Source organism: Apium graveolens, unplaced genomic scaffold (genome assembly GCF_009905375.1).
Source record: "Apium graveolens cultivar Ventura unplaced genomic scaffold, ASM990537v1 ctg4827, whole genome shotgun sequence".
Lineage (NCBI taxonomy): Eukaryota > Viridiplantae > Streptophyta > Magnoliopsida > Apiales > Apiaceae > Apium > Apium graveolens.
In genome coordinates, this window is record NW_027418706.1 from 125,122 (window position 1) to 145,714 (window position 20,593).

At 34.1% G+C, this 20,593-nt stretch overlaps 2 protein-coding genes and 1 long non-coding RNA gene across 6 annotated transcripts; all 3 read left to right on the forward strand.

Annotated features, from left to right (window-relative positions):
* The first annotated feature begins 2,140 nt into the window (after positions 1 to 2,140).
* Positions 2,141 to 3,942, forward strand: LOC141702250 (uncharacterized). Its single transcript, XR_012567063.1, has 3 exons — positions 2,141 to 2,225; positions 3,012 to 3,078; positions 3,783 to 3,942. It is a non-coding gene; the product is annotated as an uncharacterized LOC141702250 (long non-coding RNA).
* A 689-nt stretch (positions 3,943 to 4,631) lies between these two features.
* Positions 4,632 to 10,069, forward strand: LOC141702259 (uncharacterized). Of its 4 annotated transcripts, none has more exons than XM_074505952.1 (7): positions 4,632 to 4,758; positions 6,494 to 6,829; positions 6,894 to 6,966; positions 7,075 to 8,302; positions 8,455 to 8,638; positions 9,552 to 9,683; positions 9,842 to 10,069. In XM_074505952.1, exons 2-4 carry the CDS (start codon positions 6,500 to 6,502, stop codon positions 7,863 to 7,865), a joined length of 1,194 nt encoding a protein of 397 aa, XP_074362053.1. In that variant the 5' UTR covers positions 4,632 to 4,758; positions 6,494 to 6,499; the 3' UTR covers positions 7,866 to 8,302; positions 8,455 to 8,638; positions 9,552 to 9,683; positions 9,842 to 10,069. The 4 variants fall into 4 exon arrangements, with proteins under 4 accessions (XP_074362053.1, XP_074362054.1, XP_074362055.1 ...); XM_074505953.1 differs by having other exon boundaries at positions 7,075 to 8,297; XM_074505954.1 differs by having other exon boundaries at positions 7,075 to 8,240.
* Positions 10,070 to 10,615: 546 nt separating this feature from the next.
* LOC141702258 (uncharacterized) lies at positions 10,616 to 20,275 on the forward strand. Its single transcript, XM_074505951.1, has 3 exons — positions 10,616 to 11,750; positions 18,696 to 19,038; positions 19,862 to 20,275. Exons 1-3 carry the CDS (start codon positions 10,753 to 10,755, stop codon positions 20,117 to 20,119), a joined length of 1,599 nt encoding a protein of 532 aa, XP_074362052.1. The 5' UTR covers positions 10,616 to 10,752; the 3' UTR covers positions 20,120 to 20,275.
* Positions 20,276 to 20,593: the final 318 nt, after the last annotated feature.

Below are 20,593 nucleotides of genomic sequence, written 5' to 3' on the forward strand. Positions count from 1 at the left end.
GATTTTGCCTCTTGGTATTTATCAACTATCAGAAAAATAGTCTGGTCGTCATTCTCTTTGTCGAACTATAGATCAGTTGGTGAAAACTGAGAATATAGTATAGAATCGGATTCTTGTTGTTATTTTAGTGGCAACTCCATTGAACCCCACCCTTGAAAGAGAACAGATTCCAGTCGACCAACAAGAGAGTAGTGAACACAAAAGTCATCAAAATACAAGTCCGAATATGAATTGACGGTGGATGGAGGAGATCAACCATCAATATGGTATCTGAATTGATCTTTAAATCCCCCTGTCAATACATATTCAACGCAATGTTCTTTTCTTTTAAGTGAGTAAACTGTATTCATATATATCATTTCATTGTTACAAATCATATTATTTCGCTCCTAGGAGGCTATTGAAATGCTGCAAGACAGCAGTTCTAACTTGACTGTTTTGTCTATTTTCTAACATGTTGTAAAACCGACTTGACAAAGAGCTGCAATTGATCAGCGAGCTCTAAGTGCCTGTTTGGCACATCATTTAAGGCCCATTACAGCATGAAAACGTTCATTCATGTTTTTAAGAGGTGTTTGGGTGATTCAGCCAACTAGGAAAATAACAACTTAAATGGTGAAAATTTGAAAGTCGGAGAGATGCTACTTTCTCATTTCATTTTACTTCAAATCATGCACTCCCGGTTACACTTCCTATAATTTTGTTAGATAATTTTTATTTGTTTTGACTAAATATTTAGTTATATATCTATTTGAAAATATCTAATTTGATTAGTAATTACAAATATCAACAACGGTCACATCATTCATAGTCCTCAATATCAGCAACGGTCACATCATTCATAGTGTTGACATCCATGTTCATCATCAGACCACCGAGCACGAAAATTTCCGCAACCAATTCCTGTTGCTTCTTCTTCATTTTCAGCATCTCAACTTCACGCCTTTTCACATAACGACCAATCTTCTGTCTTAACTTTCCCTCCACGTCCAGTGCTTACTCTTGAATCTCTCTGATTATCTCCAATGTATGAGATCCAGGTGGTTCTTTGTCCACCGTAACCACACTTATTATTGTGACAAACACTCTTGAATCTCTCTGATTATCTCCAATGTATGAGATCCAGGTGGTTCTTTGTCCACCGTAACCGATCTTATTATTGTGACAAACCCTAAATCGCCTCCCAGCATTTGGCCCAAATCATTGAGTGGTCACATAAACAATTAAGATCCAAGATTACATCGATTTCCTCATCTGTGCGAGCCATTCTCTGTTCGTGGGTGAGACAATTTGGTAATTAGAGCTTCCAAAAATGTACAATAATGAATTGGGGTTGGTGTAATGTACTTATAACTCAAAGACCCGTAGGAATAATGAACTTTCACAATTACCCTCTCCAGAAATAACGGGAGTTGGATGGACTTGACAAAAAATAACAAACTATTAAAATTTCCAAAATATGTTATAACACGTGGTTTTTAAATGTCAATATTTCAAGTGATTTGACAGCCAAACTACTAGTACACAAAGTGCAGTTTACTCTATATATAATTATATTCATATATCTTTTTTCGACTAAAATTATATTCACATATCTTAAAAGTTAACATGAATATTAATATAATTTCATGATACGAACCTAGTTACGTAGACTACTGAGCCATATATTTAAATTCAAATTTGTTGTATCTCAAAGTTAATAGATTAGTTATACGGTTTTTCTATTATGTATTCATGAGTACATACTAAACACAGAAAACTATAATTTTAAACTATTTTGATGAAAGGGTGAAAAACCAAAATACCCACCATTTGAGGAGAAATGCCCAAAATACCATTTAACGGGATGTTCCGCCCAAATTAATGACTGAACACGCATGTTGTAATATACGTGAATCTTATATATTTTTCATATAATAATAATAATAATAATAATAATAATATGGGTTTATATTATTTTAGATTTACTAATAAGAAAAGAACTAGAACTTAAAATATATATAATTATGATTGGATTTATTATTTTATTTTTTTTAAAGCTTTAAGAATTCTAATCGAAATAGGTGAGGTTAGTAGGTTATATATTATTCAGTTCTATTGTGTTTATAAGAGTACGCAACCAAAACCCTATTCTTTAAAGGGAACAGAGATTTAAGAAGCGGAGCTGTTTCAAGAGGAGAGAAAGTGAGGCGATAGTCTGTTGTATGTTCTTACTAGAGAAGTAGGTAAATATTCTTATTTAATAATTGTTAATTGCTCTACGTTTTATGCATTGGTTATGTCCATCATATAGTTAAAGTATCAACTAGGTTGTATGGCTAACTAGCATAGCACACAAGTTTGGCAGGAGATCACGTGTAATGTATAGATATCAAATTATTAAAATAAGATTCTATTCTTTTATTTTATTGTACTTTGATTTTACATGTATTGGGACTTATTTCAAATTAACAATCATGGATAGATTTCATAATATTATTGTTATTATGTGCAGATTCAAGACTCTGAGAGACATTCATGTTAATTTGTGCAAATTTAATTTATAATCAGCATATATATAATAATATTTTATTACTTATCTTTTTTTTATAAACTCATTTAAATGGATCTTTTTTTTTACTATTTTATTTTGATTATAATATATTTGTGGTGTTATTCTATTTTTTTTTAGAGTACCAAGTTTGTGATACATCTCTGGGTAGCATGACGTCGTAAGATTGTTATTCAAGTTTGATTTGATTTTGTAAACTTTCGGAAAAAAAAAATGCTAAGTCAATGTAATATTGTATGTTATATTAATGTTATAATAACTAGGTGACCCATATTTGTGAACTAGCATATGGTAGATTAGTAAAGTCAGAGTCGCAGGAAACATTACTAGTATTTAAGTTTTAGTTAGCTTAGATTATAGGCCATATCAGCTAATGTAAAATCAAGGTTATGTGAAGGTTGTTGTTATGGAGTAAGTAAACAAAACGAATATAAATAATAAATTTTCTTTTGTTATTTAGATCGGGGGCCGGGAATTTAGCGGAACGTTCGCGGATTTCTTTAATATTAGAGTTTGCAGTATTCGAGGTACGGATTCTGTCCCCTTTTTATTCAGCGCTACTCCTCGTATTCATTATATTTATTTGATTCATTCTGTTATACTTTCTGTTCATTCCGTTGATATTTGCTTTGATCGCCTTAACTTCTGAAAATTGTTTTTAAAAAAATTTAGATATCTGTTTATGCGGTTTTCAAAAATTATTTATGACACCCTCTGTTTTGGAAATCCGAGTTATTTATTTCAGGTGATTTTAAATTTTGCGAAAATATTTTATTTTGAACTCTTAGTGATTTAGGGTATACCGAGTTAACCACCTGTAGGGGTACTACAGCCATGTCATTGCGGCACCAGTGCCGTGACAGTGTGATTGGTCACGGCGTATCCTTCTGTTAGTTCTTGGGAGGAGCTTTTGCGCATTTGATATTTGTTCAGGATACGTGGGTGCACCCAGAGTTTGATTTGTGATTTGATTTATGGTGACGTTGTATATGTCGTACACGTTATCCATTTTGTTGCACACATTAGGTACCCTATGATGTGTGTATTTGTATATGTTCTGATCTCGGTATGAAATATCCTAACCCTATATTGTTTCAGCCTTACTTATTTTTTTAAAAAATTGTTGTTTTATTATAAATTGCTGATTATGTATTTCTGATCTATTGTTCTATAAATTATATTCCAAATTCGTACTGAGCGTTTGGCTCATGCCGTATTCTTTTTCTGGCAGGTGCTTAGGGGGATCTGGGACTGTGTGAATGGAGAGCTCCCTTTATTTCGTTCTTAGGATTTCAGACTTCTATCATTATTTAGACTTAATTACTTATTAGAGATTTCAGCATTTATATATTTGATTTAGACGTTTTGGAGATTTAATATTATTTTGGAGATTTTAGACTGTTTAATTATTGTTAGAAATATATTAGTGCTCTGTTTGCAGGTTTATGGATTTTAAGTAATATCTACCTTTTATTACAAAAAGGGGTGTTACACATGTGAAAGATGCGTATTCGAATTTTCAAAATTTAATAAAGAATATGCATGTTGAACATACGTATTTACATTTTGTTTTTTTTTGTGAATATGCACATTGAACATGCGCATTCTTTATAAAAACAAGAGTGAATACACATGTTCAAAATGCGTATTCTTTATTAAATTTTAGAAATTTGATTACGCATTCGTATTCCGTGGGTATTTTGGGCGATTCTCGCGCATCTGAGTATTTTGGAAGGTTTAAGTTTAAAATTAGTGAATTTTGGACATTATTTCTTAATTGGATACCCTTTTATAATATAGTGGACCACCTGTATACATAAAAAATAAAACAATCAAAATGACCAAAATTTAAAATTTTCCGTATTTATTGCGTGTTAACGGGCACACGTTAAAAAAACCATTATAGTGATCCATTAACTTTGAGATACAAAAAAATAGAAATAATTAAAACTACAGTTTTCAAAAAATTTAGAAAATTGAAAATATTGTTTTTTAATTTTCAACAATTTTTACTTTTTACCGGGTAGACACACATTTTCATACCCGGGCCGGGCCACATTCTTTTATGTATTTTCAATTTTTTTTGTACAAATACACCCGAAGTCCCAAATCGACGACGTAAGGTCTAATTAGTGTCCCTAACCCCTAATCTTGGAGAAAGGGCTGCCATTACGATTAAGCCCTAATTTTTGTCTCACAAATTCCAGGTACTTGCTCGGCAATTCATTTTGCTAAATTTATATTGTTTTTTTTCAAGATTCTCAATTTTGTTTCAATTTGTTCATATGCCTACATATAGGTATATATGTTGACCCTTTTCGGTAATTATTTTTCGATTAAAATGATAATAACAATTAAGTCAAATATGTAACAATCTTTAAGTGATGGTGTTTGCTAGTTTACTTGATTAAGGTTCTCCCTGCTTATGTGTCTATGATTTTGAAATTTTAAATTTTATAATATAATATCTTGATTTCCTACGTATGTTAGGACTTGGGGATATTAGCTGTTAGTGTTACTCGAGCATTTTTAGTCAGAAAAAGGCTGCACATATTTTCGGGGTAGTTATGCAAGTCCGGAATGTGTAACAGCCCTTCACATTGGTACTAAAAGGTTGTTAACTTTCATGCTCGTTTAGCATCTCTTCCTGAATTATGGTATTTTGGACCAAACATTCTTGATCCTAAGACCGTGTTGTGAACTAGTTGGAAGTTTGAGTTGTCAAGTATAGGTTGTTCGTTTTAGCTGAAAATTGTGAATCTTTTTATTTACATTATGGATGTAATTGACAAGTAATGTTACTGATTTTCAGTATTGTTTGCATTTCAATAGCAATTAAATAGTGAGCTTGCTGCCTAAAATGCCTACTGCTAAAGCAACAAGGTCCTTTGTGTAGTATCTGTTCACTGTCAAATGAAGTTTGACTAAATATTTGTAGGGTTAGCCGCCTACTTTTATCGTAGAAAGTAATATCAAGAAGGTTGTGGCATTGTTCAGTTTTGTAGTTTTGTGCTGATTTACTTCATTTATCAAAACGTCACTAGTACAGTACAAAGACTTGCTGAACTTTTCAATCTAAAACGTACGGAACTCTGGGTATCTATTCTTCTAGTTATTCTCAAAGTTTGCTGATTAGGGATATTTTTAATGGATATGAATTACTTCTTATCACATTTCTGTTAGGTAGTTACGAGTTTTTATCTGAACTGATTTTAGAAGGTTCTATTTCGCACCACTTATCTTTTAGAATTTTTGTACAGTGTACGTCTAGGGATGTTGGACTGTAGACTTTTTATGCAGTTGTAACTAGTTAATGTGTTTCATTTGGCTGGAGTCAGTAGACATGTTAAATTATACTTATGCAGGATATCTTAATCTGTTTTCGAATTACTTAAGTATTGTCATGTGACTGGAGTAAACAAGCTAAGTTTCCTTATTATCTGGATAATGCTGATATGTAGTTAAGAGTTGAAGTATGCGGCGAAGAGACATAGATAAATGCATATCTAGTTTTAAAAAAATTCGATCTGCCACAGCCACAGTGGTACGTAAAAAGTACATCTTGCATTACTCAGAAATCAGATATATTCCCAGCTATTTTGGAAGATAGATCTTCACTTGCTTACTCTATATTATTATGAATTGCATTATGTAAATGATTCTCTGTAATTCATATTCCGTATCCTCATTTTCTTCTCCCGTAGAAGTTTCATAATATTGATCCTCTTGTTCTGGCACCTTGGTCTGGCAAATGATAAAATAAATTAACTGATTCTGTATCTGTATTTTTATATAATCCTCTTTGGATTATAGTACATATCGTATTTGGAACTTGGTAATTACCTTGATTTTAATGTTTTGAATTTTGACGAATTAATTTAATACATTCCTACTTGTATTACTACTCTTTTTAATCATTAATTTCTTCTCAAATTTGAGCAGTGGGAAATGTCTCTCTCACATTATGGACTTGTTGGTTTGCGGAAGTCATGGGTTTCTTCTCATGATGAATGCTTGCTTGAACTGCTTATTGAGCAGCAAAATTGTGGGAAAACTACTTCCAACTTATTCAAATATGAAGTATACAAAACTGTCACACAGAAATTAAATCAGAAATTTGGAACAAATGTGGAGGAGAACCAGATAAAATTGCGTTACAGTGCGATGAAGAAAGACTATGGTGTAATAAAAACCCTTCTCGGTCATCCAGGGTTTCATTGGGATGGGCAAAAGCAAATGGTTGTAGCCGATGACAAAGTTTGGGAAAACTATGTTGCAGTAAGGATCATGTTTTTCTCAAAGATTATTGCTTCTCTATAGAAGTCTTACCATTTTCTTTCAGGTAAGACGTGATGCAAGACCTTACAGGTGGAGGAGCTTTCCGTTGTATGATAAAATGACCATTATCTTTGAAGGTACTCTTCCCTTTACCCTTGGTGGTATATGGTGGTATACTCTTCTAAAATTCTACTCGCCATATGTGACAAATTTACTTCTATAATTTTTCTTTTCATCTGTGGCAGATTCTGTTGGGGCTGTTGGTGCTAAGAATCTTCATTTGCCAAGCAGTGCAAATAAGATACTTGAGGAAGTAAACAGTGACCCAGAAACAGTACAGGTTCTGGAACCAGCAAGAGAACCGGAACAATTTAATGTTGATACCCAAGATTCTGATTCTTCATTTCATGTGAAGAACAAGCAGCCTAGGAAAGGGAAATCCAAGACTTCTGGCCGTAAAAGAAGTGCTCATGTTGAAGCGGAAGACAGCATAGAAAATGCTTTCTACGAGATGCCTTCTGCTGACAGGTGCACGAGAATGCAAAAAAATGTAAATGTACCTCACTACACAACAAGGAAATCAGCGTTTTTAGCGACTTCTGGATATGATAAGAGTCCACAAGTCGAAGCAGAAGATAGCTTAGAAGATGCATCAGATGAAAACCCCTCTGCAGCTACGTCCAAAGGAAGGCAGAAGAATGTGATTGAATCGCAATACAAGAAAAAGAAATTAAATTCTGTTGCAACTTCTGGATATTACAAGAGACCACAATTTGAAGCACAAGACATCATAGAAAATGCATTTGAAGAAAGCCCATTGGCAGCCAGGTTTAAAGGAGTACAGGAGAACTTGAACAGTGCTAGAGCGATATATCAAAGGTGCTTAGAGGAGTTGCAGAGGATAGATGAATTGGATGATTCAGAGTTTTCAAAGGCTGTTTGTGCTCTTAAGGATGACAAAAATGCAATTGCCTTTATGACGATCAGGGGACCTCGACAACTGATTTGGTTGAGGTCTATTCTGAATGAATATTAACTAGTCAAGCCACCTCTTCCTGTTCTTGTCCTATTTCTAGTTCTAGAGTTGAATCAAAATTACATATTTCAGTTGTAGTGGACAACTAATAGGTCCTGTTCTGTAAACTCTTTTGGTCATAAGGTTAAAGTTCAAGATAAATATATGTATAAACTTGTCGGGGTTTGATATGTGTCAATGTGTGGCACCAGTCAAGGTGAACTCTTTTGGTTGTTTCTTATTTACGTGTTAAATTTATAATGTTTCTTATTCTTGTTACACGAGAAAGGATGTCAGATGTGTGTGCACCCTAGTGAGAGGCTGTGAGCAGAGGTGAGAGGAGATATGTGGATCGTGTACCCATACAGTTGCCAGGGATTATCCATATGTTTACAGGTATCACGATGGATAACATCTGATGAAAAAATATGTTTCTTTTGCCAAGAAAAAAAGGTGTGGTAAGTTATTTTTGCCAAGCACAATAAAAATGTCAAGTCATAAGTTTTATTGTCCAGAGTATTCGAATTCTAGTTCCAAGGAGAACTAGTACCATTTTTTTTAATCCATTGTTTTGACTTGGAAGGTCACTTGTCTCTTTTCTCTATCCTAGGTTACAAATTTATTAGGGTTTTGGACTTCAGAGCACTGCTTGTACGGAAAGGTGTTTCGGGTTATTACTCTCGGCAGAACACTGTCCCATAGTCGAGAATTTCATATTTAATTGCATAAAAGGTTCAGGTGCTGGTATAACCTTGTCTACATTCTTTCTGCCTGGTCTACTAGAGGGTGTTCAGGTATGTATCATAAACTCCTGACATTTTGATCGATCAATGCTAATTATTATCTTATGTAAAGGTTTGTGATAGCATTTTTCTCCCAAAATTTGCATATACTGGCTTGGAGAACACCTTTGTATACTATTGTAAATGATATATAATTTCCAAAGGATTGTTAAAACTACAGAACTATCTGTAGCAATACAGAGACACTAGCTGAATTATGACCACTATAAAATATAGTGGCCTGAGTTAAAACTTAAAACCAGGGCTTGCCAGAGAGTATAATGCCTACTAGAGATGATTACTACATAACTAGTACACATCTGCAGATACTCCTAATCTCTTTCAACGACCGCAAACTTATCGTTGACATGAAACTCAAGATAGCGGAGAAAATGAACTAGATAAATCCCATAGGCAGTATAAATACACGATACTGGTTCCAAACCATATCAATATCTAAAGGTCAACGTACGTCTGTCTCAGATCAGTTGTTTACAAGTAATAATTACAATACCAGTCTGGAAATGCTTGAAGCATACAGTAATATATATTTTAATGAAGACTTTAGGTAAACATAATTAAAGATTCTTTTGTATTATATAGTTTTTCCTAGTGTTATACAAAATATAATATAATTTTTATCTTCTTCTGAGCTCACTAGTCAGCACTTAAATCAGCGATGTTCCTTGCATTAAAAAAACCCACCACTGATTTGTTTAGATTTTTTCTTGGTCACTCGATCACCTTGCTTGGATCTATGTATATTCAAAAATTAACACTACAAGAGAAAAGCAACAAACCTTGCTATCCACATGGACTCTTCAAGCTCTTTCTTGCTCTAATTTTTCTTTGCAGAGGTAAATTTTTCCATTTAGCCTAGACTGTCAAATATTAACAATTATTTATTCTTACACCTTGTTACCAGAGACTGTGGGTCGGGTCAAGTTGAATGCAATGGCGCAGGTGCTGCTGCTGCACCAGCCACTTTAAACAAGTTGACACTCGGCACCGGTGGTCAAGAATTTTATACCCTCACGTTTTGCCCCTCGAATCCAAGGTACGTTGTATGTACATTCTACTAATGCTTTCCAATTTCCATAAATGCGGAGATTGTTACTGCATATAATATTTATGTTTGATTTTAGGATCTTGTCTCTCCTATTTTTAATTTATGTAATACTAATAGTATTTTGACATCCTTGATCATACACATAGTCGTGAACCTTGACGAGAAACAACAAATGGTGATGGCTCGTCAATGCCAGGGCCAGGGCCAGAGTCCAGTAAAATGAGTTGGGATTCGGCTAAGATAGGATCTGAAGCAATGATAGCAGATGGGTCATGGCTAGGTGGTTTGGCCATGTGTGACAACAAGAAATCATTAAACTGTAGTTTATATTATTGCCTGTTCATCGAATGTCTTTTTAGTTCGTTTTCCTGTAACTCCTTGTTTTCTAACTGAGCTTATGCCTCAATGACCATCCACAGGGGCTGACATGTGTTAACTCGAATAAATTATTTGCTCTCGGCTTTGGAAAATTACGGACTTATAGATTCATCCTCATTTATGTAATGTCTTTCATAAAAGTTATACTCATTAATAAAAAAATTAACTTCTATCAAATAAGATGTTGCACAATATTTACAAATAAGAAAATAATAAAAAATATAATTATGTGGTGTAGGGAAAAAATATAAAAAATAAATTATGACTCGTACGTGTTTTTATGCTAGTTTTTTCATAAAGTTGTAAAATTATTCTTATATTTTTGGATGTTTCTCCTTTATGGCATAATGTTAAAAAATAGTGAAATGAAAAAAACGGTCCTTTGTATTACTTAAAAAAAACTTAAACCTGAAAATAATGAGTTATCAAAATTTATAAATAAAAAATTTATTAATAAAAATGAAGTCTGCTGCAGGAACAAAGATATAAAATTTAACCGATTAATGAATTCAACATTGTTGTCTACATTTTGTCCTGATCACTGAGTTACTGGCTTACTGGCAGTGACATAACATGATCGTGTCTTCTTCTTCCAGCTCACATGAGTTGGAGTCAAAAGCAACTATTTCTTCTCCAAAGCTGAAAGCACACACTAAACTAAATTCACAAATCTTAAAACATGGCTGACCCATCTTCATCTTCTTCTTCTTCTCCAACCCAACCTCTCCTCCTATCCAACCCATACCCATCTCAAATCCCATCAACATCCGACCCAGAAGAAGAAGAAGAAGAACCCACCCAAATCACTTACAACTATAACACCCGACCCATCAAAGATCTCCCCTTTCTCATCCTCTTCTCTCTCTTTATTCTCTCCACTTTTGCCTTTGGAATCTTTGCTTCAATTCATCATAATCCCAATTCATCTCACATTTCTTCTTTTTCTTATGACTTGAACACTTCTTCTTGCATCAAACCCACTTCTATTACTCTTTTAAACAATTTCCCACCAACAAAATCCAATCCTTTTGAAGTCTTGTTTTGGACTCTTGTTATTACTTTGGTTTTCAGTGTACCCTGTGCTGCTTTTTTGCTTACTTTGCTTAAACATTATACTAAACAAATTGTTTATGCTTCACTTCCTTTTTTTGTTATAGTTCCTATTTCTCTTAATATTTATTGGTTTGTTGCTTGTACTGTCACTTCTTCCTGTACTCAATCATTTCCTTTAGTTTATCGGATTTTGGTTTTCTTGTTTGTTTTCTTGGTCATTGCGGTTATTGTGTGGATTTTTGTCGTCAATTGGCACAGAATTGAGTTGACTGTCAGTATAATTGGGGTTTCTGCTAATGCATTGTCTGATAATTTGGGTTTGTTGGGGGTTCTTCCAGCTTTGACTCTTGGGTTGTTTGTGTATTTTGTGCCGATTGTGGTGTTTTTAGTGTTTGCACGGTTAAATGGGAAAATTGTGCCTCGCGAAAAGGATGGAGAGTATTATTGTGCTTGGAAGCAAGATGGATGGGTTCCGGCTTACTATGTGTTGGCTATTCTTACCATGTTGTGGTCTGCAGCCACGATGGTGGAAGCACAAGCTTATGTTATAAGCGGGACTATTGCTCAGTGGTACTTCTCCAAGGATGAGTCAAGCTTGAAAAGAAGTTTAAGGAGTTCCCTGAGGTCAGTATCCGGATAATTTGCAGTCTGTTAATGTATTAATCCAAGGCTGTGGTTTAATTGTCTTAAATTTTAATTGATGGGAGTTATTGTTTAATTATTTTCCACTAAGTATCACTATTAAAATATCTGGACCGATAGAAGGCGTTATTAATGTCATCATCATCCTTAGTGTTCTTTCTTGGGTTTTAGATTCTGGATATGGCTATATCTTCCTACTTGTAATAAATGGGAACTGTTTCAAGTACCAAGCTGGACATGGTTACTTTCTATTTTAGATATGAGCAATTCTGATTTAGTGAACCATAATAGTTCGGAATATATATGCTGCAGGAACATTTGTTGAATCACATTGCCACAAAATACTTTGAACAGCTGCCAACTTCTTGTTCATCTATGAGAAAAATATAACAATTTTCTTTTAACGTTTTATTCCTAGTGCTTGTTTGGTTCCACGAGGGAACTAATTTACGTAGGAAGTTATACTTCCTTTCTACTTGCACTTCCTGGGAAGTGTAATAAACTTGTTTGGTTGACATTTATAGGTATATGTAATTCCTAGGTACTCTGTTATCATGTTTAATTTAATTTACTTATTTTATTTTTTCTTAATAATTATTTTGAGTTATTATTATTATTATTATTTCATTATAATATCTATCTTATTGTTTATCTTAATTTTTTAATTATATACAATAAAAAATAATTATACAAAATTATATATCTTTTCAATATATTTTTGTATTAATGTATTAAAAAACATAATTACTAGTATTTTAACACATGACTTGAAATTATTTTTGTTATCATCAATAAATTATAAATGTACATTTTAAATTTTAAAATAAAATTTAGTTGAATAATAATAAAAATTGAATTGTAATAATTATATTTTTAATTACAAACTCGTATGCTAACTAAAATTTTAAATATCAAATTGTATTACATGATTTTAAAAATTAATATTGTCAAGGAACCAATTACTCTAAAACCTCAAGGTGTTAGAGAATGGCCCTTTCCAGGATCTTATATTATTCTAACACTCCACCTCACTCGAAATCCCATTTATGGGTCGAAGAGTGGATCACGGGCGCCCATCTTTGGGGCATAAATTTGCCTTTCGTGTCCCTCATAAATTGTGAGAAATATTGGGGGTGGCAGGGATCGAACCTGAGTCCTCTGCCAGTCTAAGCTCTGATACCATGAAAGAAACAATGGCACAGAAGAGAAGCTTGATAAACAATTTTATTGTATTATTCTTGCTTATCATATACAAGAGGAGTCTCAGAATATATAGGATTATTCTGGACAGACAAGAATCCCAACAAACTAGAAATCAGATCAGCACCAAATCTGGAATTAATAAAACAGATCCCTGACATTATTCCCATAATAAATGACTGTATAAATCATCTCTTAACCACCCACAAATCTCTCCAGGTCATCTGATCTTCAACACTCCCCCTCAAGCTAGATTGTACACATCGAACAATCCTAGCTTGTTGATCATTCTTCCAAATAAGGGTCTAGACAATCCTTTAGTTAAAATATCTGCTGTTTGCTCTGCTGAAGGTACATAAGGAATGCAGATGCTCCCGTCTTCAATCTTCTCTTTAATAAAATGTCGATCAACTTCTACGTGTTTCGTACGATCATGATGGACAGGGTTATGAGCTATGTTGATGGCAGCCTTGTTGTCACTGTACAATTTCATAGGGCTTTTTATTGCAACTTGAAGTTCTTTGAGTAATAGCTTCAGCCAAATCAGTTCACTAACTCCATTTGCCAAAGACCTAAATTCAGCCTCAGCACTACTTCTGGCGACTACATTTTGTTTCTTGCTCCTCCACGTGACCAAGTTTCCCCAAACATAAGTACAATACCCAGAGGTAGATCTCCTATCTACTACTGAACCAGCCCAATCTGCATCAGTATAGGCTTCAATTTCTCGCGACTCTCCTTTCTCGAAGAACAATCCTTTTCCTGGACTTCCCTTTAAATACCTTAATATTCGAATAACCGCGTCCATGTGTTCTTTATATGGCTTGTGCATAAACTGACTTACCATGCTAACGGCAAAAGCTATATCAGGTCTTGTGTGGGCTAAATATATGAGTTTCCCAACAAGTCGTTGATATCTACCTTTGTCTACAGGAGCACTAGTATACTGATCTCCAAGTTTTATGTTTGGATCAGCCGGAGTATCAACAGGCTTGCATCCAAATAGGCCTGTCTCCTTCAAAAGGTCAAGGACATACTTTCTTTGGGAAACAAGAATGCTTGATCTATTTCGAGCAATCTCCATACCAAGAAAATACCTTAGCATTCCCATATCTTTGATCTCAAATTCGTCTGCCAACTTTCTTTTTAAGCTATTAATCTCAGGAATATTATCACCTGTTATGATAATATCATCAACGTATACTATTAGTATAGTTGACTTGCCGCCTTCGTGTTTGTAGAATAAGGTATGATCAGCATGAGCTTGTTTATACCTTTGTTGGCGGACAACCTTTGTGAACCTTTCAAACCATCCTCTCGGTGATTGTTTCAGTCCATAAATAGTTTTTTTCAGCTTACAAACTTGTCTTATTTTTCCAACACTCTTAAAACCAGGAGGCAGTTCCATATAAATTTCTTCTTTCAAGTCTCCGTTAAGAAATGCATTCTTGATGTCAAGTTGATGGAGCGGCCAGTCTAGATTTGCTGCAAGAGAGAGAAGTACACGAATTGTATTTAGCTTGGCAACAGGAGCAAAAGTCTCTTGATAATCTATCCCGTATGTTTGAGTGAAGCCCTTGGCAACCAAACGTGCTTTGTGCCTTTCAATAGACCCATCAGATTTATATTTCACAGTGAATACCCATTTACATCCTACTGGAACAACATCTATGGGTCTATTTACCACTTCCCAAGTGCCGTTCTTTTCCAGAGCTTTCATTTTCTCTTCAATTGCCCTTTTCCACTCAGGTCGTCGTAAAGCTTCCTGAATATTTTTGGGAATTTCTTCTCCTTCAAGATTGGATACCAGTGCTTTCATGGAAGGTGATAAATGATCATATTGTACAAATTGTGCTATAGGATGTTGAGTACAAGAGCGAACACCTTTCCTTAAAGCAATAGGTAAATTATTAGAATTTTCCGCAAGAGAATGAACGGGTAAGTTACCTGATTCCGGGTCAGATTCATGGCAAGTCTCGAGAGCTGGAGGTGGCTGTTGATTCTTCCGACGAGAATAAACAAGAAGCTCTTTATTAGGATGGGTGTTTTTCTGTTCATCTAAATCAGACACCTTGTTTTTTTTTTCATTATTTTCAGCATCAAGATTCTCCCCTTGTTTTTTATTCTCATCACCAGTCTCTTCCATTGGCAAAGATGAATACTCAGAGGGATAAAGAGGGAAATCGAGGATTTCTGGAAAATATTGCCAGGAGGTAGAGTTTTGCCAAATATTTTCTTCGCTAATTCTTTCACCACGTTTTTGTTTCTCCTCCCCCTGAAGAAAATTTTTGGGAAAGAAAGGAGTATTTTCAAAGAAGGTAAGATCCATGGTCACAATTAATTTTTTCTTTTCAGGATAGTAACATTTATACCCCTTCTGGTTCGCAGCATATCCAAGAAAAATACACTTTAAGGATCTTGGGTCAAGTTTGTTTCGATTGAGTTCATGGTTGTGGGCAAACACAGTACACCCGAACACTTTTAGAGGAAGACTACTGATAGTCCTATTTTCTGGAAAAGATTTAGATAAGACGCTTAGTGGAGTTTGAAACTGAAGAACCTTTGAGGGCATCCTATTTATAAGGTAGCAAGCAGTGAGAACAGCATCCCCCAGAAAAGTTTAGGAGTGTTGGATGCAAACATAATTGACCTAGCGACCTCCAAAAGGTGTTTGTTTTTTCTTTCAGCGATGCCATTTTGTTGGGGGGTGTAGGTGCAAGAACTTTGATGAATGATCCCATTTTCAATGAGATATTTTCCTAAAATCTGGTTAAAATACTCTTTACCATTATCTGTGTGTAAGACTTGGATATTCGTAGAGTATTGAGTTTCAACCATTTTGTGAAAATTTATGAAAATTTGTTTGGCATCAGATTTATCTTTGAGCAAGTACAACCAACATACACGAGTATGATCATCGATAAAGGTAATGAACCAACGTTTTGAGTAAATGTTATGAGACTGAGAAGGCCCCCAAATGTCACTATGAATCACGGGCGCCCATCTTTGGGGTATAAATTTGCCTTTCGTGTCCCTCATAAATTGTGAGAAATATTGGGGGTGGCAGGGATCGAACCTGAGTCCTCTGCCAGTCTAAGCTCTGATACCATGTCAAGGAACCAGTTACTCTAAAACCTCAAGGTGTTAGAGAATGGTCCTTTCCAGGATCTTATATTATTCTAACAAATATTATGAAATATTATTTGCACATATACTATAATTTATTAAAATAGTGAGTTAGGTTTTCTTAATTTTTAAATAACTTTAATAACAAATATCTTTCAAATTTTGGATTTTAATTATTTAATATATGGATTGATTTTATATCCAGACATGGGAAGTGTGACTAACTTAGGTAGGGGTGGGTGAACAACTTCCCACATTGTGTAGGCATTTGGAGTTCCTAGGTAATTCTAATACCCATATTTTGTGTAACCAAACAACTATATCAGTTATCACTTCCCAGGTATTTGAAGTACCCATCTAAATTCCTGTCAACCAAACGACTAGTCCTTTTTTCTTTGTACACTTGCCTTATTAATTGCACCAAATTTTCCAACACATTTTCATTCTTTAACTAGGTAGGTGATAAGTTTTATTTTTCTTTAAGTTCTATAAGATGCACATTTATTGGTAGACTTGGTGTTTGTACAAATTTTGTCTCCTGGTCCTTGTTCTCCGTTATTGTTCTCCCTTTTCATTGGGGAAAGAGTTAAGGATAGGTACCCATCCTTATTAAATGTGAGTAATCAAATTTAATACTAAACACCAAGCGGTGGAGAGACATTTAAGTACATTATTCATGCGGAAAAAGAGGAAGTTTTATGATACCAACTGAGAACACATATATGATAAACTCCCTGCTAAACAATCTATATACTACATAAACTATAAAGCCAGTGTGCAGCTCATCCTATTTTTTTGGGTTAGTGGTTACTGCTATGCTAAGGAATATTGAGTGCTTCTTGCTCTATTCTTAGTGTGTCCTTACTTTAAGGTTTTATTATTTTGCTAATCGGTACTTGCTTTTGTTATTGTTATTGGGCCTTGTTATGTTTTCCCCTGGAACCCTGCTTTATTATTATTCATAGCTAAAAGTGTGTGTATCATTCTGAACCACCATCTAGTTGCCTTTATAGTGAGAAAGATGTCTTTGTGATATGTTTCTTTTGAAAAACTTTTACTCACTAGAATCTTATGTACAGTGTTTAGATTTTTTACATCTCCGGCCTTGTGTTTATGTAGATCCTCTACTCTCTAATGATTATGTTATCTGGAATGATTGTTACTTAAATAATTTTTTTTGCATCATGCTAGACTGTGCATTTGTGGGGCATATGCCAAGTTCCCATATGTTTGTACATGATATTTTTTTTAATTATGTGCTGGGGTTTGTGGCGATTAAGAGAACTATGACCTTCAGATGGTTGATCCTGTTTATTGGTTCAGGCTGAAGCTTCTATTTTGAAAGAACTTGTGTTTATATAATACAATATGATATTTTATCTGGTCAGGCATAGATTATGCAAGATGTAAACAGGTCACCTGGACAGATGGTTTATATTGCATTGATTTCACTTGCGTATTGTTTTTTTTTATTTCCAAAAAATATATTTTGTTGAGCTTGTTTGTTCACAACCAGATCTCTGTAACCTGATTGAGGATCTCATTATACATATATACTCCCTCTGTCCGGATTTAGTTGTCCCTTTCAAAAAAGAAACATCGTCCCGGTTTAGTTTTACATCTCTTTATCCAACACAAATAATTTGTAACCATTCTTCCACTAATACCCTCACTTATTTGTCATTTTCAATGTTGATTTTTCTTCCTGCACTTATGAGTTAATGCATTGTTATTGGCACGAAAGGAATATAAACATAACTTTTAAAATTTCTTAATCCTAGTACTTGTTCGCTTGGGGTTTGCAAATTTAAAAATGTATAGTTAGTCAATTCTTTTAGTTACATTTATGTTTTATATATTTATAATTAATCTAATATTATATTATATCACTTTTAATTCAAAATCTAATGCCAAAAAGATTATCTTAAAATTGTTGATGTAATTTGTAAACTATTTATATTATTAATTGTAAGTAGAAATAAAATTTATTGTAAAAGTTATAGGTTTGTTACAATGCATGTCTTTTTGTGCATGTAAAGTTTTCACTATTACATAGTTAAAAGGTAAGTGTAAATTTGTAAATATATAGGTGTAGGTTTGTTACTATGCATGTCTTTTTGGGCATGTAAAGTTTTCACTACTTAAAAAGTCATGACTTTTGGTAACATTATGAATTTGTAACTATACAGGCGAGTAGGTGTGCATGATATAGTTGTGTCTCTTTAAAAGATACAAGGTTTTTCAGAATAACATTTCAGTGATTATTTTTGTTAGAGATAAGTGTTTGATGTTGTAGAGGTGACAATTAACCTACGGTTGTACATATCCATACACACAGATTTTGTTTGTTTGAGCATAAACCGGTGACAATTCACCTAGGGTTGTACCTTTTTAGACTTATGATATCATTATTGATCTTCAAGATTCATTATACTAATGATGTGTACCTGGCAAAAAAGATGTGTAAAATTTAATAAAGGCTCAACTAAATTGGGAAGGAGAGAGAGTGTGTGTGTGTGTGTATATATTCTAGTCTTGCATATTGTTTGCAGAACAGTTTCTTCCTGTCATCTTAACACAAATATCCTTTTCATGTTGCAGGAATGCATTTGGCCCTTCCTTCGGAACAATATGTTTTTCAGGTCTATTAATTTTTGTTGTTCGTTTGGTTCGTGCTTCTGTTGACAATGCCAAACAAGATCTTCCTGGAATTTTTAATCTTATTCTTCGATGTTGTGTCAATGCTTTTATGGCCGCATTTGATTTTCTTAATAAGTTTGCCATAAACTTTGCTGCAATAACTGGTGAAGCTTACTGCACTTCTTCAAGGATGACATATGAACTTCTTAGCCGCAATCTTCTGTCAGCTGTTTTTGTTGAAACCGTTTCCACTCGTATACTGGGTGGTATTAGTTTTGTTTTCGCAGCAATATATGGGATTGTGGTAAGTAATTTATGTTTCATATATTACTATTTTTGCATTTTGAGATTTCGCTATGTCAAGTTGTTTTTTAAGTCGGTATTATAGATAGGTATGAAGTTAATAAACTGATATAAGAGGCATTTTAATAACTTATTCTATCATAACATCACACACATAATTTAATTCATAATGCATCCTGGTCCACATAAAGTATTTGTTGCACCATACTGTATCGTGGTAATTTAGCACAGTATGTGTAAAGTAGGATTTTTGATGTGAATGCATGGGCGGTCCATGTTACACATACCGCGGTGTGGTATGTTATAACAATCACCGCCGTGGACCATCACCCATTAATAATAGCCTAGATAGATAGGCTATATTATATGTTCTTATTGCTGTCATTTGTAAACTTACATGTAATAAAAATTTACTTTGTGATTTTAAAACAAAGTATAATTAGATTCTCATGGTCCTATAGTATTGCTTTTGGCATAGGAAGCTGATCATTAAGGAATAAGGATCTGAGATGGAGAAATAATACAAATACTGAATGGTAGGAGTGCTTGAAGGATAATTAATATTTACTGGATGTTCGAAATTCTTAGTTTAAAGACTGTTATTAAACTGTGGCCAAAATGAAGTCTCAAGTTTCCATAGTTACGTCCGAGTGTCTGGTGTCCGGCACAGGAACTCATGGTGAAATTAAGAGTTTGAGCAAACAGCATGCAATGTCGATATATTCATGTGTATACAAAATTATCTTTGAGTTATTACAAGGTTGGGTCAGTCTATATATTTTGGTAGGTTTCCTTTACTTCTTTCTGGCTATCTTGACATGCAGGTATGTGTGATATTGAGAGGGGTCATTGGTATTGGAGTTGACTCGTACTTCATTGCTGTTATGGCATGTCTCCTGCAGTTGGTTGTGCTTGGTTTCATTGTGCATGTCCTGGATAATGTAATTGAAACAGTTTATGTTTGCTATGCTATAGACAGGGACACTGGAGACGTTTGCAAGCAGGAAGTTCATGATGTATACGTTAATCTTCCTATCAGTCGTAACCATAGATCTCATATTGCTAGAACTACACTTGTATAACTTTGTTTTGATTTGGTTTCAATGTAATTAATTTTGTCAGACGTATATAACCTGCCTGTTGGCACTGTCCATAGGGAGCAACTCTTGTACAAGTGATGTTTGATCAATAAAGAGTTGTGAAAGTGATGTTCATCAATAAAGAGTTTTTTCCCCTTCTGTATGTCAATTAAGATTTGAGATACCTATCTAGGGTTATCAATTGTACATACGAGAGTCGACTCCCATATCTAGGGTTCTAGCTGTCACTTCACTTTCCAGTCCTTCACCCTCCTCTATTCACTGGTACTTTCAATAAGACCGAGATCTAATCCTTTTTTTGATGAAATCTTGTCGAGTATCTTGTTAAAAAGGTTGTTAGTCGTGAGGTGGTAGTGTGTTATGTTTTTATGTGTATTTTAAGGGTTTAGAATAATTTATATAATATTTTGGGAGATCTGTAAGAATTGTATCGAAACAAAAAATATTGTATATTTT